Raw genomic sequence first — 19817 nt, 5'->3', positions numbered from 1 at the left:
AAGGTTATTCCTCTGTGGAGTGGCCAGGAGGTGGCTCTGATGCCCGGGCACCTCGGATCCTAGCAGCACGTTGCCAGGAGGTGGCTCTGATGCCCGGGCACCTCGGATCCTAGCAGCATGTTGCCAGGGAGGAAATGGTGGCCACTGCCTCCTTTCTAGAGGTTAGGGTGGGTGTGGAGAGGCCCACGGAGCCTCACTCGGTCTTCTTGCCAACCTGCTCAGGATGCGTGTGTGAGACACCACTGCGCAGCTGGCATCGGCCCCAGCGCCTGTGTGTGGCTGGCCTGTCCCGTGTTGAGGCCCACACCCAGCTTCCGTCCCGCAGCGATCGAAGGAGCTCTCCCAAGGTTGAAGCGGATCAGGGCAGAAGCTGAGGAGAAGTGCCACCCTTTGCTTGGCTTCCTGTGTAACCCTCTTCTCTTTTCCCACCATGTAGCTTCGTGATCTCTCCCTCCCAGGGGAGAGACTCGGTCGGTAGTGCTGACGGACAGCACACGGATTTCGACTCGTGTTGGTCGAACCTTTGATGACAATACCAGCAAATAGTTTGTTACATCCGTTCTTGGCTCGGAGTGAAGGGGCAGGGCCCTCTTAGGTAGCAGTGAGGGGTTTGCCATGTGTGTCCTGGTGTGTGGCGCTCCTGTTAGGCAGAGCCCAGTTGTCAGAGTAGCCTTGGAAGCTGGGGGGTTGTCTGACCTTCTGACTGAAGAACACGGGTCCTCATTTGGGGGCCTTGGGAAGGTGAGCATGTACTTCTCACCGCCCTCCTCCGACAGGAGGGTGCACCCGGACGGGGGAGGGGGCAGTTGCCTGGGGCGCAGCATGCTCCCTTTGAAGGGGAGGGACGGCCAGGCGCAGTGCTCAGCCTCCTGAGGGCCCGGTGCTTGTGTTGTGTTTGGACAGGGATACGGAGCTGCGGCAGCGGAGGCAGCTGTTCGAGGCCGGCCTCCACTCCTCTGCCCGCTACGGCAGCCACGACAGCAGCAGCACTGTGGTGGACGGGAAGAAAAAGCCTCGAAAGTGGCTGCAGTTGGAGACCTCAGAGAGGAGGTGTCAGATCTGCCAACATTTGTGCTACCTGTCCATGGTGAGCCTGCGGGCCCCTGCCTGGGACCCGGCCGACTCCCGCCTGTGCATGCGCGCTGTGCCTGCCCACAGAGGGGCTTCCCGCTGCAGGAAGCCTGTCAAGAGGCCCGCCCTTGGACCTCCTGCCCCCCTGGGCCAGGGTCCCGACCTCTAGGGGTCAGCGCCTCATCCTCAGCAACCAGGTCAGAGGGACCGAGGGCGGGTGGGCTCTGCTCTGCCCGTCCTCCTCCACAGGGTCTCTCTGCATGTGTGGCTTCATGTCTGCGGGAAGAGGGCCTCCCTCACACCCTGCCCTGTCACCCCCTCCCCAGGCTTCCCTTGGTGTCCCCTGGTGAGGGGCTGAGCTGCCCCCACGCTGCTGCCAAAGTTGACGTAGGACCTCATCTAACCTTGGCTTTTCCCCAGTTTCCATTCACCTCCGTGACTTGTCTCATTGTCCTCAGGACTCTGAAATCTGTCTTTGGTTAAAACGAATGTTTCTCTTCAGCAACACTCTCCCATCCCCAGCCTCCCCGCCTCTGATCAGAGTTGCCTCTGAGCCAGCTCTTCCTCCTGCCCCTCCGTCTGCCAGCGCAGCCCCCGTCTCCCTTCCATTCTTTCGGGTTTGTTCCCTCAGTGTCTGAGAGCTTGGGGCTGCTCCGCCTCAGCCTCACCTGTGATGGTGTGGCTGGGTTACCCGCCCATCCCAGGCCAGAGGGGCCTGGCAGAACTTGGCTTAGTGGACAGCTGGGCTGGGGTAGCTCATCTCTCCCTTCCCACTGGGCAGCTGCCCTGACACAGGTATGTGGGTGCCCCAACTCCCACTCCAGGTGCTCCCCACCACACACCTCAGCCTGGCACTCGTGGCCTCCAGTGCTGGTGCCCTCTCCCCTCCTGTGTGCATTCTTCCTCCAGAAAGAGGAGCTTAGAAAGTAAGTGCTCACCCCCTGCCAGCATGGCACCAACGCCCTCACATGAGGCCCACGTGCCTAGATGCAGAGCAGCAAGTGTGTCAGGTCTGACTGCATTGCTCACCCATGTGCCTGGCTCCCACCCAGCTGCCCCGCAGAAGAGATGGGCCACACAGCCAGTCCCAGTTGAATCATATGCTCTTTGTAACATCAGGGAGGTCAGAACTCTGAAAGAAGGAGAGAAACTGCTGTATTAGTTTGCTGGGGCTCCTGTGGCAAATTCCACAGACTGGGGGCTCCAACAAAGACACTTATTTCAGCACCATGGCAGAGGCTGGGAGTCCGAGACCCAGGTGTCAGCAGGGTTGGTTCCTTCTAAGGCCTCTCTCTTCCTTGGCTTGTAGGTGCCCCCTTCTCCCAGTTCCTCCCCTGGTCTTCCCTCTGCATATCTGTGTCCTAATTTCTTCTTGTAAGAACATACGTCATATTGGACTGGACCCCACACTTAAAACCTCATTTTACCTTAATCACCTCTTTCCAGGCCCGTCTACAAATCATCACATTCTAAGCTACTGCGGTCAAGACGGCAGCCTGTGAATTGGGTGGATATAATTCAGTGCATAACAACCACATGTCTTCTGTCTAGTCTGTCTGTGCCCACATTTGTGAAGGTCACTCACAGAGTCCTCGAGGTCTGTGTTCATTCCTCTCGCTCTGGTGTCATTGTTCCCATGGGAATAATAGCTGCCTTACTCCCGTGAGCGTGAGCGACACTCCGGACTCTGTGTGGCACTGGTCCGCTCCCGGGGGCTCATTTGCACACCTTCAGAAGCCTGTACCTTGAGAGTTGTCACCAGGCATTTATCAGCCTGAATGTTATAAAGCATGTGTTCTAAATTCATAGGTAAAAACTGAGGTTTTACTTGTATTTACAGTTTTCATTGCTTGGACACCTAGTAACGGCATTTTTGTCCGTCCCTACCGCTAGCCATGTCTTTAAAGGTGATGCGTCTCTGCCAGCGTCACCTCTTTGCTCCTCCAGCTTGTGTTCTCGCCTTTGCCCAGAAGCACTGGAGACAGGAGCCTCCGGTCTACATCTTTATGAAAGGGCCGGGACCTCTTGCATCTTGTGGCTTAAGGCAGCATTGCCTTTTAATTTTAAACACAGAATGAGAACAGGACTAGAAGTTGGAGTGGGGGGTGGGAACCCCCACAAACCAGGCAGCTGTCCTTTCTCCTTGCCCCACGGTCCAGGTCACCCGTGCTGTCTGTGGTGGGTCACGCCTGTCCACATGCTGCCGCACGTGCTCCATGTGGCCGTGGGGTCTGGCGTGTGCTCTCACACGGCCGCTGGAGGCTCTTGTGGGTGTGGCAGGAGGGGCCTGTCTGGGTGGCAGAGGATCAAGACTGTGCTGGTTGGCGTCTGGCCAGGGGCTGGGGGGCAGGACAGCTCCCACGTTCCCAGCTGGACTGATGGAGCTGCAGGGATGTCCTGGGCCTGCTCCCCCCGAGCTGGCACCGCTGTGCCTGCCAGGGTAGTTTTGAACAAAAAGGTCTCAGAATGTGCGAGCTTCTAAACAACCATCGGTACTTTATCCCATCTTCCCCGCCTAACGGCACCTAGAACCTCTCAGGCAAGTGCAGCAGGAATCGGGGGAACTCGAGGCACCTTAGGTGCAACTCGGAGACAGTCCGTTACCCGTTTCCACAGCGTTGTTGGAGACCGTGCTGCAGGTGATTTCCCCCGTTAACTTCCTGTGAGAGATGCACACTCCTTAGCGTGGACAGCAGATGTCCGGACAGGCCGTCCCTGGTTCCTGGGGCCTCTCCCTTCCCGTCCCTCCCGGGCACGTCCCGGCAGCAGTGCCACGATCCCCGTCAGCACCTCAGGAGCGTCTTCCTTGCAGGTGGTTCAGGAGAACGAGAACGTGGTGTTCTGCCTGGAGTGTGCCCTGCGCCACGTGGAGAAGCAGAAGTCGTGCCGAGGGCTGAAGCTGATGTACCGCTATGATGAGGTCAGTGTCGCCACATGAGGGCCTCCGCGAGCAGCCAGCAGGGGCCCTGCAGGGGATGGCCGTTGTGTCGCCTGCCTTCATTTACTGTAGGGACGAGCAGGCCTCTCAGCACCCAACTTGAGCCAGTTGGGCAAGGCCCGAGACCAGGTGCATCCCCCATGATTCTTTCTGGTGCTCGTGGCTGGACAGAGACCAGCCTGTGGGAAAGTAACTCTGTCCCAAGATGGGGGATTGTGAGGTTGTCTGACCTGGAGAAACCCAGGAACTGAAACAAAATTTCTCTTTCCCAAACGTGGTTTCATTCCAGTTTTCTCCTCCATGTCGCTCGTAGCTTTGTACGTGGGCCTGTGCACACCTCCCCATGCAGGGCCGCAGCTCTCCCTCCCCATCGAGCCCTGGCAGCATCTCAGTCAGCATTCCTGGCCCCAGGCCTCCCTCCATTTATAAGGGACGTGGTTTCAAGATCTGGTGCTGCTGTCCCCTGTGCCGCACTGGCTGCCTGTGCCCATCCATCACAGGACAGACCCCAACTGAGCACCTGTTCCAGCGCTGATGGCAGGGGGAGGGCCTTTCCTTCCTCCTTCCAGACCCTGAGCCGCCTGGACCGGGGATATCCCAGCTGTGGCTGCTGGCAGGGCCTCAGAACCAAGCCTGTGGCCGAGTTCTGAGAGAAGCCCGACTCAGGGTCTCGGGGCCAGGGCAGAGGAGCCCTCCTGGCCGTGGCCCGTGCGCTGAGTCTGGGTTGGTGGCCCTTCCTGGACCGTGCAGCTGGCAGGGCCTGGAAGGGATTTCTGCTCTGGGGCTCTGGTGGTGAGGAGAAGGCTTTCGTTCTCACTTAGAGCCCCCCCGCCCCCCGCCTCCCCCATGCTTGGTTGTGATACCCCACATCACTGACCATTATACCCTGGCAGCGCTGCCAGCGGGGGCAGGGGCGGCTGTGGCTGCATCACGGTGCTTTGGCAGCAGGCACCTAACCTCAGGTCAGAGCACACAGCGGGCAGCAGGTGGTGGCACATGATGCCGGGGCAGCTCTCAGAGCTCCCCAGGCTCCGTGCCTGGCAGAGAATTGCATCCGGCAGGGACCAGGCTCTTTGCCCTCAGCCACGGGCCTCAGCTAACATGGGGAGAGGGCCTTTCTCTCTCACTGTGCATCTATTTCTGTAAGTCCTGTTGGTTCCACCTTCCAAGTAAATCCTAGGTCCAGCCAATTCCCAAGGCTGCCAGTGCTTGTGCCGGCAGTGAAGGAGCCGGGGTGGGACTCCCTGTCCCTCCCTGGTTCCTGTGCCCCAGGCGTGTCTTCACTGAGACCCCCACTCGGCCTCAGAGACGCTCCATATGGGGCCCTTCCTGTGCCAGCTGGTTGGTATGTACAGTCCATTCGACTCCCGTGGGTGAGTGCACTTCCTTCAGCTGAGGGGCTGCAGGAAAAGCCCTGCTCCCAGGCTCTCGGCTCCAATGCAGCGAGCACGTGGGTCCCTCTGTCTGCTGTCACCCCTTCAGCAGTTTCTCATAAATGCTTCCTGCAACACACGGCCCTGCCCCTCAGAGGGCACCTTTCACTTCTGACTGGCCCAGAGCCCTTCTTGAGGATCCCTCTCAGATTGCCATGGGGACCTGTCCCCCATCCTGGCCGGCCCACTGCTGCACACGCTGCCACCGGGGGCCCTTCCCCCAGCCCTTGCCCACCATCTTCTGCCGCGTGGTCAGGGCCACAAGCCATGTACAGGGCACAACCTGTGCAGCTGTGGGCCCTGCCTGGAGCCTCCCTCCTGCTCCCCTTAGGCTCCCCGGAGGTTAATCCAGTGGAAGGTGACCGCACGAAGCCATCACACACCCGGGCGCCCAACAGGCCTCTGTGGCGAGGGGGCCTCTGAGGGAGCCCAGCTGTGGGGCAGGTTTGGTGCAAGTCTTTGGCTCGGTTATAAGACTGGAGGCTGAAAATAGATCTTGGCATCTTGGCTTTTTAAGTGCATGTTGGGCAAAGCCAGGAACCACTTTGCCCTTCCACCATCACTTTAACAGCAAATGGCTTCTACAACAGTTAAAAATAACCCTGGTGTCTGACAACTGGCAGAGTGCAGCCCGCAGCAGTGGGGCTTCTCCATGGTGATTCTGAAGCTCTCCAAAATGCCGGTGTTTCCACCTCCAGCCGTCTTGTAGCGAGAGGTTTGATGAGACCGAGGTCCTGGAAGAAGAATCACACACGTGGGGCCTGTTGGTCTAAAGCAGTGATGGCGAACCTTTTGAGCTCGGCGTGTCAGCGTTTTGAAAAACCCTAACTTCACTCTGGTGCCGTGTCACATAGAGAAATTGTTTGATATTTGCAACCATAGTAAAACAAAGACTTATATTTTTGATATTTATTTTATATATTTAAATGCCATTTAACAAAGAAAAATCAACCAAAAAAATGAGTTTGCGTGTCATAGGTTCGCCATCACTGGTCTAAAGCTTGGTTGGTGGTGCTCTGAAGCCGCCTGAGCTCCCAGTGGCCTGGCTTATTTTAGTAAATGGAACTCTGCAAGTCCATTGGGAAGTTGAACTGTTTAGTTGTGGAATTTTTAGCCCTGGTTTGGATTTTGGAAACGGCTCTGAGAGCACCACAAGCTCTTGTTGAAGCCCAGCAAACAGCCCTGGCCAGGCCGTGGGCCGTGGCGAAGTGTGGGCTTCCTCGTGCTGTGGAGGTGGCTTTAGTCCCATGTCACTGGGTTTTACAGCTCATCTATTTATCATGTGTTACATGTTTATGTCTAAGTGTCCAAATGGGCAGAGATTGTATTTCACAAATATTCAGCCCTGCCCCTTCCCAGGCCGTCTTTAACTCTCTCCTTTCAGACACTTCTCACTCGTTGCCTTTTACCCTTTCATTTCTGTACGAGGAGCCTTCTGGCGCTGTTTCCAGAAGGCCGGAGGCAGGCAGGACCTGGCTGGCCCTCAGGCCTCTATGTGAGTAAAGGGGCGGCCACCTGTGCTCCCTGAGCCACATGGGTCCCTCCCTCCCTGGCCCAGCAGGTGTCATAAATGTTATGTCAGAGCTACATGACATTTTGATATTTTTGTGTGGTTTCTTTTAAAATTGGATGATTATGAGTTATGTTACAAATGTATTTTTGATACCAACAGATAATTGGTTATCTCGAGTGAATTATAAGAATGCGTGTTTTGTTTGTCATCTCTCCTTCACAGAGGGAGGGAGGAGGGAGCAACGGAAATGTTTCTAGACAAGTGTTTGATTCATTTGCGAGACCAGGTGAACTAGGCTGGAGTGTCAGGGTAGCCAGTGAAACGGCAGCTTCAGGCCTGTGTCACCACCCAGGGAGCACGTGGAGAAGACCTGAGGCCTCAAGCCCATGGGTCTTTTCTCCTAATGCTCATTGTGGAGGCGGTGAACTGAGTCCTCCCCTTCCTAGGTGGGGCCCCGGTGGCAGCTGGCTAACCTCTGAACTCCGAGGCTGCAGGGGTCACTCACAGAGGTCCCCGTGGGCTGCTGATGTGTTTGGCCGTGTTTGTCTCAGGACTGTGTGTCTGGCTGTGTGGTGAGGGAATCTGTACCTCAAGACCAGGCGTAGACCCAGATTGGGATACAGCTTTTAGGAAACAATTACGTAGCAAACTGTGTAGTTATAGGACCATGAATTTCAGGCTTTAGCATATTAGTTTGTCTACACCTTGCAGCCACCAGGAGGTGCTATCAGGCTCCCTTGGGTCCCTGACAGGAACTGGAGGTTAGGCGATGTGACAGGCACCCTGGCCTGTGCTGTGCTGGCTGTCAGGTGAGGTGGCAGTGGGTTCTCCCTAAGACGGAAAGCATGTTTTAGGTGCATCCTCAGAACTGTTCGGCCTATCTCGTTCTCTAGCCTGCTGCATCTCAGACTCGGCTTGATGCCTAAAGTCTGCCCCGACTTTCCTGCAACCCGCTCCTTGGGCAGCGCTCAGAAGTCTGCATTTGATGTGGTCTGATGAGGAGGACCGGCAGCTCTGCCACGCTGCCCGCTCTACGCTCAAAGGTCCTGGTGTGGTTCTGGGGGCAGCACTCTTCTGGTTTGTTAATTCTTTGTCTTCCTTCCAACCCTTAACAGGAACAGATCATCAGCCTGGTCAATCAGATCTGTGGCAAGGTCTCTGGTAAGAACGGCAGCATGGAGAACTGTCTCAGTAAACCGACACCAAAAAGGGGGCCCCGCAAGAGAGCAACGGTGGACGTGCCACCCTCCCGGCTGGCGTCCTCCAGCTCCTCCCGGAGTGCAGCGAGCTCGTCCTGAAGCTGCCCACACCGCGGCCGATTGAGATCTATTTTTTGTAATTATTATATTCTAGTTTGGAGTACTTGCTGTAGGATACAAGCTGTCTTTGCACTAGCTCTAAAGAAGATTTTCTTCTGGTTTTAGAGAACTAATTTTGTTTTAGCATTAAACTCTTGAACTTTTTTTTTGTACTTAGAATACCTAGATACTGCAGTCAGATTTTTGAAACTGCCGTATATTCACTGTTTTAAAACCCTTGAGGGGCTGTATTAATTTGTATCGCCCCTGTGGCTGACAAAAGCCTTTTTGTTTGATTTTTTTTTTTTTTGTAACTGTTGGGGAAAAAAGGATTTTTTTAACCCATTTTTGAAGAGGGTGAAGTTTGGAGAACAAATTTTAAAACTTTCAGTCATGTGAGATTTTTCTAGAGAGAAAAGGGGTAGGACACACACACACACAAGAAACTTGAAAAGAAATGGCTTTACTTTGGCTGTCTTTTCTTCAGTCATGTGCAAGATGAGTTTGTAACTTTTAAAATCGGAGAACCCCATTTTGTTTCTCTGGGCGGTTGTGGCAGCTGAAGGCGGACATTGTTTCCTAACCATAGACAAAATGAGGAGATTTGAGTGACGAGGTTCTCCTTACCAGCACATCACTATGCATCTAAGGAAAAAAGAAGAGAGAGAAGAAAAAGACTGCCTGTCTCGGAGGGGTCCCGTGTGGAAACCTGTGCCTGATTTCATTAGGAAATCCATTCTGTTATTTTTTTGGTGCTGTTGGCTACTTTATCAAAAAACCCTTCAATAGCATCCTTAAGGGAAGAAAAAGAAAAAAAAGTGATTGAAGCCGTAAGTGCTTCTTTGTCATAGACGTGCAATCTTTCTAACATTCCATCTCATCTCACTGCTTGTTTCACACCTCACAAGTCAGCATTAATCTTCTTGTTAAATTTGTTTCGTTTAGGATCATACTTAGAGCCACTAGGAGGTCTGCAGTTCTTTTTGAATGTGAAAATGCATTTGTGCTCATCTTGTCTATTTTTCTCTTCATGTTGTAACAAAAAGAAAAAAAAAAGAATCCCATCCTTTTGTACATATGCCTGTAAATTGTTTTAAATACTTGAGCCTTTTTCTCAGTGGGCGTGGGGAGGGGGGTGAGAAGACAAGATGAAGAAAAGCCTTACATTTCAGTTTCTTCATCGGTTGGATTGGATGCTTACAGGGTTTTTCTTGTAACATTTATAAGTGCTGCTTACATCACTGAACAACAACACAAAAATAATAATGGAGTAGCTGTTGCCCTTCTCCAGTTGTGTGTACAGTATGTGTGGAATAAAGAAGGGAAACTGTTTTCACAAGCTGTTCTTTGTTTCATAATTGGATTCATCGATCCCGTAGCTACCCATACTGCACTGAGCTTGCCAGTGGGACTGTCAGGAACGTCCTGTGATCCACTTTGTTGGTTGTTGTTGCAGAGACTGAACTGTTTTGGAATATTTAACAGTTACATAAACGGAGTCAAGTGTTTTCCAATGTGGTTGTCCGGTTTTTATGGCCTTGCTGTGTACTTTCCCTCTTTTTGACAGTAAACTTCTGCCTATGGCTTACAGTTTGACATTTAATTTATTAGCGCTGCTCTGCACTCCTCCCTTGGGAGGGAAGACTTCATGTTGTTTATTGCCAGTTTTTTGTTTACTTTTCAGGTTTGTACTACAAGGTTTAATAATAAAAACAAAGTTTTTTTGACATTTGTCTTGTGGAAGATGAGTGAATGAAATGAGCTTTCTTTTCCGGTAAACGGGTGGAGGGCAAGAGTCCTCCCTCAGCAGAGTGGCAGCCAACACAGCCTGACTCGGCTCACCTTCTACTGCTGATGGTTTGAATCCCCTTCGAGCAAAACCCAGTGCCTGCTGCTTGCCTCTTGTTTCCTGCGGAGGCCACTGGCAGCAGCAAGGACAGGGCTGGGCCGCCCGGGGCTGGTGCGAGGCTTCCCTCATCCTGAGGGCGGGCGAGGCGCCTCGCCAGGTGCCGGGCTGTGAGGAATGCAGGCAGGAAACCCCATCCTTGTCAGGAGTCAGAACGGCAGACTGCTTGGTTTGTTTTCCTGTGGACCCAGGTGTGTGCTCTGCTGTTAACGCAGGTTAGCTGTTGAACTGTTAATTTTGTGACAAAAACCCACTTTTGTTAGCGCGGAGTTTAACTGCAGTTAGGTTTTGGAGGAAGCAGGGTTTTCTGTCTGTGAAGGTCCTTTCCTTGCTGAGGCCACGTGGAGACCACATTTCCCAGCCCCGCCAGCCCTGCGGGCTCCTTGGTGGCCTGCGTGGACCCCAGTTGCCCTTCCTGCCCCCTAAAGCCTGAAGGATGCATGTGTGTGGAAGCCTTTCTGTACAAATTGGCCATGGACTCCCTCAGTTAAAGTCCTCAAACTTTATTGTTAGCTTTTCTTTCAGTCAGTTTCTCAGAAATTACTGGCAATTGTGTGACAATCAAGAGCCCCTGTCAACCGCCTGCCTTCAGTGGGATTCTGCACAGCCGGGTCTTCTCAGCGGTGCTCGGGGTGCCATGCGGGTTTAGGAGTCGCTGTCGTCGCTGTGTAAAGTGGCCAGGGCAGTGTCCACTTCAACTCCCTCCTCATCAGACTGAACGACGGGGGACTCCCCACCTTCACTGGAGTCCTGGGTGGCTGGGTCAGTGCAGGTGGAAGATAAAGAAGGTGGCTGGGCTCGTAATTCCGGGAGATTTGGAACCGGGAGAGTAATTTCATTCTGACCAGTATTTGATTCAGGCCCTGCAAAATAGGAAGAACCCTGTGATAAAAGTATCACAGTTTAAAACTGCTACTGAAGATGGTGGTCTGAACTCATGCTATTGAAAAAGGTGTCAGTGTTTTGTAGTGGTGAGCTGGGGCTACCAAGGAGACTCCCACGCCAGTGCAGGAACTGTCCCTGGAAGAGGCTAAGCCAGGTGATCAGCGAGGCATCCAGGGGCCTGCACCGATCCTTCTGCCCCGTGACAGATGGGAAGACCCTGAGCCCTTCCCACCATGTCCAGGGAAATACTGTGATGAAGGCCCTAGGGCGCTCCCTGCATTTCTTTGAGGAGCATCCCCATAACCATGATAACCTAGATTTACTCTTTATATCTTTGCAAGTAGTAATTCAGAGAAAGTAATGCTAAGAGAAAAACTCAATCTTTTTCGCATTTCTCCAATTTCATGGGGAGTCAATAAGTTCTTAAAGGAACCAAAGCATATGCAGATGATGGAGTCCCTGTTTCTAAATGTCTTCTTGACTCTGGGAAAGAGGCCAGCATTCCTTCCCACGTCCAGTGTCCCAGCCTCTCAGCATAGGGCTGCCCTCCTGGGGACGACTCTGTTCTCACAGATTTGCTGGGAAAAGAGGACGGAGAAGTTGAAAACAACAAACTGGCAAGAACTCTAAAGGGCTTGACCTCAGAGGCAGTGGGAACTGGTGCCGGCGAAACTGTCGAGGGCCCAGGTGCCACAGGAGGCCTGCGCTTTGCCTTTCCCTGTGTGTATATGAGACAACAGCAATGCTTGCTCTGTAATGATTCTGTGTATAAGAAGATCCCCGAAGGTCTGATCTGAAATTTAAAATGAAGTGAGCCCATGTATAGGTTGGGAACCTCAGTAATATTTGCTGAATAAATGTGAAAGTTTGGGAAGGCATGAAGTGCAAGTCCCCACAGGGTTGCTCCGGTTTTTAAAAATATAAGCCAAATGCTGAACACATACCTTGGCCTTGCCCACAACAAAAGTGAAATAAATAGCTGAATGAGAGTTAAAGATGACAAATGCATGCTCAGACCAGCACCAGGTGTGTGAGTCACAGGCGATCTCCCACCTTCCCCCAAATTCCAGTCTTTGAAATAACCACAAAAACTAAACTCAAATTCTGAGACAGAGGAGGTAAAACAGGAATTAAGAAAGTGCCCTGTTCTTAGATGGTGTGTGGGTAGAGCACTAGAAGTCTTTGAGAAATTCGTGATGGAACAGCTGTCTCATTTGCCCACTACTGTGAGACCAGGCACAGGCGAGTGGAAATGGGTGAGAACAAGCAGTTGACTGCGGCTTAGAGACCTGTGCATCATTACCCTGATGTCTGCCCTCTGAAGGGATAATGTGAAGAGGTTTTATGCAGGTCTGACACCTCCTACCTAAGACGGGGGACAGCACGGCATTATCTTCTGAATTCAAAAAAACATCCAGGGCCTCCTGGTCATTCATGTCCATCAGGTCCATCTGCTCCAGCATGTCGACATTCACCTCCATGGATGACATGCTCCCCATGGGCTCTGGAAATAGAGTGGCACCAGAAGAATTGACACTTTCTCTTCAACAATACTTTTAAAAGCGAACTTCAATTCATTAGGCTAACTGCACTGTATTTTCTAGGTATAAAATATCTCCTGCTACTCCAAACTTTAAAAAATACAATTGGGAGCAATATATTAAACTAGAGGACTGGTGCACAAAATTCGTGCACTGCGGGGGGGGGGGGAGGATTGTCCCTCAGCCCAGCCTGCACCCTCTCTAATCTGGGACCCCTCGGGGGATGTCCAACTGCCGGTTTAGGCCCGATCCCTGTGGGACATCCCTCTCACAATCTGGGACTGCTGGCTCTCAACCGCTTGCCTGCCTGATTGCCCCTAACCGCTTCTACCTGCCAGCCTGATCACCCCTAACCACTCCCCTGCCAGCCTGATCGATGCCTAACTGCTCCCCTGCTGGCCTGATCGCTCCCAACTGCCCTCCCCTGCCGGCCTGATCGCCCACCACTGCCCTCCCTTGGCTGCCATCTTGTGTGAGGGCGTGATGGTCAATTTGCATATTACCTCTTTATTATATAGGATGCTGCATCCCAATTTAATACTTGAAATCTATCCGAGATTAACACTGGTTTCCTAGCAGGTTTCCTGTTCACCCCCAGCCCTTTACAGGCGCTCAGACAGACCCACTTCTGCATTAAGCAGTTCCTGGCTGCTGGGAGAAGGGTGCTGTCTGAAGGAGGCGGGCATTCCTGCAGCAGCATGAGGTGATTAGCAAGCTCCCCGCCACACACACCTCTGCTGCTGCCTGCAGTTGCCCCCAAACTCTGTTATCACTTGGAGTGCGGGTGAATTTCCCGCCAAAATATAAGATGGCTCTGTCTTTTGGTTTTGTTCCATCCACCAAAAGGGTGGATTACAAACAAATATTTGGTAATACGCAGTTACAATCGGCCCGAGTTTACACGTTTCCCGCACTCCACCGCAAATCTATATGAACCGAGTTAAAGACGGCTCCCGCGGAGTACGCGCAATTCACGCGAGCTGCTGCCTGCAGTTGCCCCCAAACTCTGTTATCATTGCAGTTGAAGTTTTTACTGCCCTTGTGACATTTCTCTACTCTTCAACCTTAGCAGCAGACAATGTTAGGGCATTGGCAAGCTGGGGAGATGGAACCATGAGCCCCTGCAGTGAAAATACAGACTAAAAAAAATAAAATCATCCCACCAGCAAAAAGAAGCTAGACTATAAAGAGTCTGACTCAGCAGGGTATCAGGTAAGAGGTGCCTCCTGGGTCTGGAGTTCATATTTAAACCACCTCTGTGGTCCAGAAAAGTACAGCCTGTTAAGTCACCCCAGGCATGATGGGGCCTGGCAGATGAGAATACACGTTATTTCTGGATGGACATACGCGTAACCTTGCATCTCAAAGGCATAGAAAAACAAAAGTCCATTCTAATCCAATGCCAAACTTACAGCACACACATGGAAATAAGTCAGAAACAAGCTCAGTATTAACACTTTCCCAATAATTTTAAATGACTAAGCATTTTTAATCAAATAAAAGATATAAAAAAATGAACAAGGTATAAAAATTAGAGCGTAGGCACTTGAGAAAGAGCCAAATAACTTCCAGATAGGAAAAATCTAATTGAAATTTAAAACTCTGGGCACAAGTTAACATTGAAGATTATTAATCAGAGCCAAAAAGAAAATCAGTAAACTAGGAGACTGAATGAATTCCCCATTACACACAAAGGAAAAGATGGGAACTAAGAAAGAGCTTAAAAGTGATGGAAAACGGAAACGTTTACACAGTTCTAATGAGAGAATGTGGGGAGCAGCCATATTCAAAGGCTGTTTCCCAGACTTGCTGAAATATCTGAGGTCCCAGATTTAGGAACCAAAATATATTCCCAGCAACACAGATAAAAGAAAACCTGACCCTACATCAATTGTAGTGAAAATGACAGAACAAAAGGTGACGGGCAGATGAGGAAAGACGATAAATAGACTGACAGCCTCTCAACAATAAAAAGCAGAAGATGGGAGAGTAAAATGAGAGGTAAGATAAATGTCACTTCTATATCATTAAAGAGCACTTAAGATCAAGTATAAGATGACAAGCACTGTCAGACAGAAACACTGGCCATGAGCCTGCTCTCAGGAAGATGGTGACGAATCCCAGAAGGAAGGTCTGAGATGCAAGAAATGTTAAACAGTGAAAAGTCTCGTAAGTTTGTGAGTTAATACAAAACCTTGAATAAACTCATATTAGTGTCCAATTTGGGGGATTTACTCTGGCAGAATTAAAGGACTGCGCAATTTTGATAGGAGAGGAAGGCTGTGATGAGAGTTGAAGCAGTGTAAGACCCTTGTTTTATTTGGTAGGAAGGGGAGAATCTGATTGTCTTTAGTCACCACAAAATCAAAGTTCAGCACTAAAAGGAAGGGTAAATAGTATGTAAATTCTACTTTTAGCTGGGGGAAAGCTTATTATAGTTTACATGATCCCCCTGAAGTGGCACTATCCGAAGCAACATAGTCAGAAGTCCGCCTTCTCTGCATCAGACCTGATCAGGGCATGGACCTTGCCACAGAGCTGCTTCACATCCACAGCCCGATGGATCCAAGGGACACGGGTGCAGTGTTATCTTGGAGCTTCTTCAAGGCTGACTGGTCAGGGGGAACTTGATGACACAGTCGTCAGACTTGTTCTTGGGGGCCTTCTGTGGGTGTTGGGCTGCTAGAAAATTAGTGACATGCAAGTTTTGTTGTGGGCTATGGAGGCCATCAGCATGGCATTCTGGCTTTTGGCCTTGCTTTGACTTCAGTTTTGAAAGGGGTAGAGGCTCCCTTCTTTTCTGTCTGTGCTCACCTCTTAAGGGCAAGAGTGTACTTTTAAAACAAAGGAGAGGGAAAAAGTGGACTAAAAATCATAGGAAAATAGAAAGCGCCACATAAGGTGGTAATGAAGTCAGGTATGTCAGTAATCACAATAAATGTAAATGAACCAAATTTGCCAGTTAACAGATTAAAAAACTGAATTGCTAGTAAATAAAATCTAGCTATATTCTGTTTATAGGAGACACTCCTAAAACACAGACACATGAACAGTAACATTTTTTTTAAAAGTGGAAAGTGGGCAAACAACTTTAAGAAGAAAGCTGGTATAGCTATATTAATATCAAACAAAATAGATATAAGAGGAAACAAAAGCAATATTGGGCTAAAGAGTTATACTCAAAGATTTTTTGAAGGTTTACTTCTCCAGGTAGATATTTAAAAATTTCTGTGTGACTATAAAAATGGCTAGAATGACAAAGTGTAACATCAATAGTCATGGGGTGGGGTATAGGAGGGTTAAATATACCTCTTTGAAAATTGATAATGAAGCAACCCACTTGATGAAATGGAACCCATAAAGAAACCATGCCTATCATTTAGAATTTTGTTCTCAAGTGCACATGGAACATGTAGAAAAGTTCTCTGTAATGGGCCATAAAGTAAGTCATGAATAAAACATGTATATATCAAAAACCCATTCTCTAGCCACAATTGAAATTTAATTAGAAATCAGTAATAAAAAGTAACTAGGAAAACCACACATTACTTTAAAACAAACTTCTAAACAGTCCATAAGTCAAATAAGAAACCTTAAAGGAAAATTATAAATACCCAGAAACCATTACCTATCAAAACTTGTAGAATAATGTTAAAGTGATACCCTAGTGAAAAATTCATAGCTTTGAATATCTTATTAAGAGAAGTCTAAAAATTGAGTCTAAACATTCAATTTAAATTAGACCAAACAAAATTAAATTAGAAAATCCCAGAAATGAAAGACACAGTAGAAAGGAAGAAGAATAAAACAAAAAGTTGACTCTTAATTGAAAACACTTAAAAATGAATAACTTAAGATTCATAAAAAAGCAGTAAAAGTCCCAAATTAACAATGTGAGGAATGCAAAAGCAAACCTAACCCCAAATATGGCAAAGGCTAAAAAAAGAACTCTGGACATTATGCTAGTATATTTGAAAACTAAAGACAAGCTGGGCAAAATCCATGGAAAATTTGCTAAAATTAACAAGATATAGGAAGTCACTATAATGGTCAGAGAAAATGAACAGGTAGTTCTTCTCACAGAGAAGTCACTGGTCCCAGACAGGGTCAGAGGCAATTCTCTCCACCACTTAGGAAATAAATGATGAGATCACCGTGTGCACCACAGAAAATCCCAATCCTACTTAGCCACCAGTTCTCACTCAGTCTAGAAACAATGCAATTCCAATCAAACTCTGGACAGGGTTTTCATAGAAGTTGGAAATCTAACTTTAAAATTCAGAGGGACAAATTCATACAAAAACAGCAAAGGCAACTCTGAAGAAAAAAGAATGTTATAAAGTGTGTGTAGGGGCAAGCAGGAATCGCTCTACCACATATATCAAGACTTAATATAAAACAGGGTCCTGCACCTAGCACTACTGACACTTTGGACCAGATAATTGTCTGTTGTGGGGCTGCCCTGTATCTTGGATGTTTTAGCAGCATCCCTGGCCTCTACCTACTAGATGCTAATAGCATATGCCTACCCCAATCACAGCAAGCAAAGCTTTTGCCAGACATTGCCAAATGACCTCCATGGAACAAAACTGCTCTCAGTTGAGAACCACTGCTTAAGTAATTATTATTAAGATGGTATGGTTTTGGCATGAGGCTAACAAATAGAAGAATAGAACAGAAAAGAGAGCCTAGGAAAGACTCACATTGCATGGAAATTGACAATGTGAAGCAGTGGAGAAGATGCTGGTGCTCAAGTAGTTACTGCTTTGGAAAAAAATTAAAATTGGACCCGTAGCTCATGACATAAACAAAAATCAAGTGCCAAATATAAAATGGGAATTTAAAAACTTAGTAGGATGTTCTTATAACTTGGAGTTATATCAAATATATACTTATATCCTTCTAACAAACCATTTTATATATCTGGACTAGTTCTTAATATTTTTTAAATATCTGAAGCAAATATGGTAAAATGTTAACATGCTAAATCTGGAAACAGGTATGTTACATTATTTTCTGTTCTTTTTTGAATATTTAAAATTCCTAGTTAAAATGAAAACCAGCCCTGGTCGGTAGCTCAGTGGTTAGAGCATTGGCCTGGAAACCCAAGGGTTGCATGTTCAATCCCTGGCCCTGGTCGAGGCCTGTGCGGCAGGCAAGCAATCAATGTTTCTCTCTCTCCCCCCTTCTCTCCCCACTAACTCTTCCCTCCCTCCCATTCTCTAAAAATCAATGGAAAAAATATCCTCAGGTAAGGATTAAAAAAGAAAACCAATAATGGATCACAGTAAGTTTCAAAGTTCTAAATAAAACCATCATAATGGGGTCCCAGACTGTGAGAGGGCACAAGTGGGGCTGAGGGACACCCCCTCCCATCCCCCATCCCCCACCAGTGCACAAATTTTTGTGCACCAGGCCTCTAGTATATATATAAGAGCGGGAGAGAAAGATAGAAACGTCAATGATGGGAGAGAATCACTGATTGATTGCCTCCTGCACACCCACACCAGGGATCGAGCCAGCAACCTGGGCATGTGCCCTGAGCAGAGTTGAACCGTGACCTCCTGGTTCATAGGCAACATTCAACCACTGAGCCATGCCAGTTGGACGTGATTTTTTATCTTGATTGATTCCTCTAAATTAAACGTTCATCCCTGGAGATGAACACAAGGTAAGAAAGGAACGTGTGACTCGCCAGGCTGGGCGTCTCAGGGATGGGTGTGAATAAGCTGCAGGGACATGGACATGATGTTTGTCATTTGTCTTTACAACTCCAGCTGAAGCAGAAAGCGAAAACACCCACATCCTCATTTTCTTCTTTAATACTTCCAAAACCACACATATTGGCAACATATGCCTGACTCCATTTTTTTTACCTTAAAAAAAATGAGCCCAATACTTTTTTAAACGACGAAAATTATTGTTTTAAGAGCTCCAAACCAAAAAACAATTCACTTCCTTAATGTTTAATGGCTGCCTGCTCAACATGCGGTGATGAGCACGTTCCTGCCCAGAACCACTGCACTGGTCCTAGGGCCCTGCATCACAACCAGCCCGTCTGCCAAACAGAAATTGGCTCTGAACCTGTCATGCTTCTCAACCCACTGGGGTGTTCATGGGTCTCCCTGAGAACAGGAGCTTCTTAAGAGACACTTCTATTTTCTCTTCGCCTCCTCTGGGCCGAGGAGTGTGCTGAACAGTTAGCAGGCGCTCAGGAAACGTCTGCTGCACTAAACTGAATGAGGGTAGCATTAAAGTGTTTAGCAATAACAATTTCTATTCCTGTTCTCTTCATTGTCCCACCTGCTCTTGATGTAATGTCTCATTGTGCTCAAATTTGGTCAAATTTTCCAGGCTGTCTGTATCTGAATGGGCTGAATGTTTGTGCTCCCCTCAATTTGTATGTTTAAGCCCTAACCCTCCTTGTGATGGTACTTGGAGGTAGGGCCTTTGGGACATGATTAGGTTTAGATGAGGTCAAGGGTGGGGCCCTCAGAATGGGATTAGTACCCTTCTAAGAAGAGAAACCAGAGAGATGCTCTCTCTCCATCATGTGAGGACAATGAGCTACAAGCCAGGAAGAGGACTCTGGCAGGAAACCAAATCAGCCAGGACATTGGTCTAGGACTTCCAGCCTCCAGAACTGTGAGAAATAAAATTCCGTTGTTTCAGCCACACGCAGTCTGTGGTATTTTGTTATGGCAGCTTGAATTGACTAGGACGATGTCCTTCTCAGCTCCTGCCCATGAGGGCACAAATCTGTGAAGCAAAGCACCAAACACTAAGGAAGCTGAACACTGCACATACTCTGAGGAAACAGGCTGACTTTTCTAGATGAAGATTCTAGGTCAGTGGAGTACAGAGAGGGAGAGCCGACTGAGATAAAGAAATTAAACTTCAGATCCATACTGTGAGTTTAAAAAGTATTGTTGGTGCCGAAACCGGTTTGGCTCAGTGGATGGAGCGTCGGCCTGCGGACTGAAGGGTCCCAGGTTCGATTCCGGTCAAGGGCATGTACCTGGGTTGCGGGCACATCCCCAGTGGGAGATGTGCAGGAGGCAGCTGATCGGTGTTTCTCTCTCATCGATGTTTCTAACTCTCTATCTCTCTCCCTTCCTCTCTGTAAAAAATCAATAAAATATATTTAAAAAAAATAAAAAAAAAAAAAAAATAAAAAGTATTGTTGGAGATTAAAATGGCAGTGGAGTAACTGGATGCTGCATGGATATGCT

General features: G+C 48.9%; 2 protein-coding genes across 4 annotated transcripts in view; one reads left to right on the top strand and one right to left on the bottom strand.

The window, feature by feature from the left end:
• Window positions 1-9592, top strand: part of JARID2 (jumonji and AT-rich interaction domain containing 2) — a 151754-nt gene extending 142162 nt beyond the window's left edge. The window contains exons 15-17 of the mRNA XM_023756478.1: window positions 904-1087; window positions 3884-3991; window positions 8071-9592. Of these exons, the coding sequence (XP_023612246.1) occupies window positions 904-1087; window positions 3884-3991; window positions 8071-8253 (475 nt within the window). The 3' untranslated portion in view covers window positions 8254-9592. The remainder of the gene's footprint in view (window positions 1-903; window positions 1088-3883; window positions 3992-8070) is intronic.
• Window positions 9593-10646: 1054 nt separating this feature from the next.
• Window positions 10647-19817, bottom strand: part of DTNBP1 (dystrobrevin binding protein 1) — a 144633-nt gene continuing 135462 nt past the window's right edge. For 2 of the 3 annotated variants that reach the window (XM_006091759.3, XM_023756495.1), the window contains 2 exons: window positions 12411-12548; window positions 10647-11022 (listed from right to left, as the gene is read on the bottom strand). In XM_006091759.3, the coding sequence (XP_006091821.1) occupies window positions 10805-11022; window positions 12411-12548 (356 nt within the window). In that variant the 3' untranslated portion in view covers window positions 10647-10804. Of the gene's footprint in view, window positions 11042-12410; window positions 12549-19817 lie in introns of all 3 variants that reach the window. The other variant, XM_014458395.2, reaches the window with a different exon arrangement.

This window comes from Myotis lucifugus, unplaced genomic scaffold (assembly GCF_000147115.1).
Source record: "Myotis lucifugus unplaced genomic scaffold, Myoluc2.0 scaffold_95, whole genome shotgun sequence".
Taxonomy (NCBI): domain Eukaryota; kingdom Metazoa; phylum Chordata; class Mammalia; order Chiroptera; family Vespertilionidae; genus Myotis; species Myotis lucifugus.
Note: the sequence above shows the minus strand (reverse complement) of the source record. Positions and strands in the feature narration are given on the sequence as shown.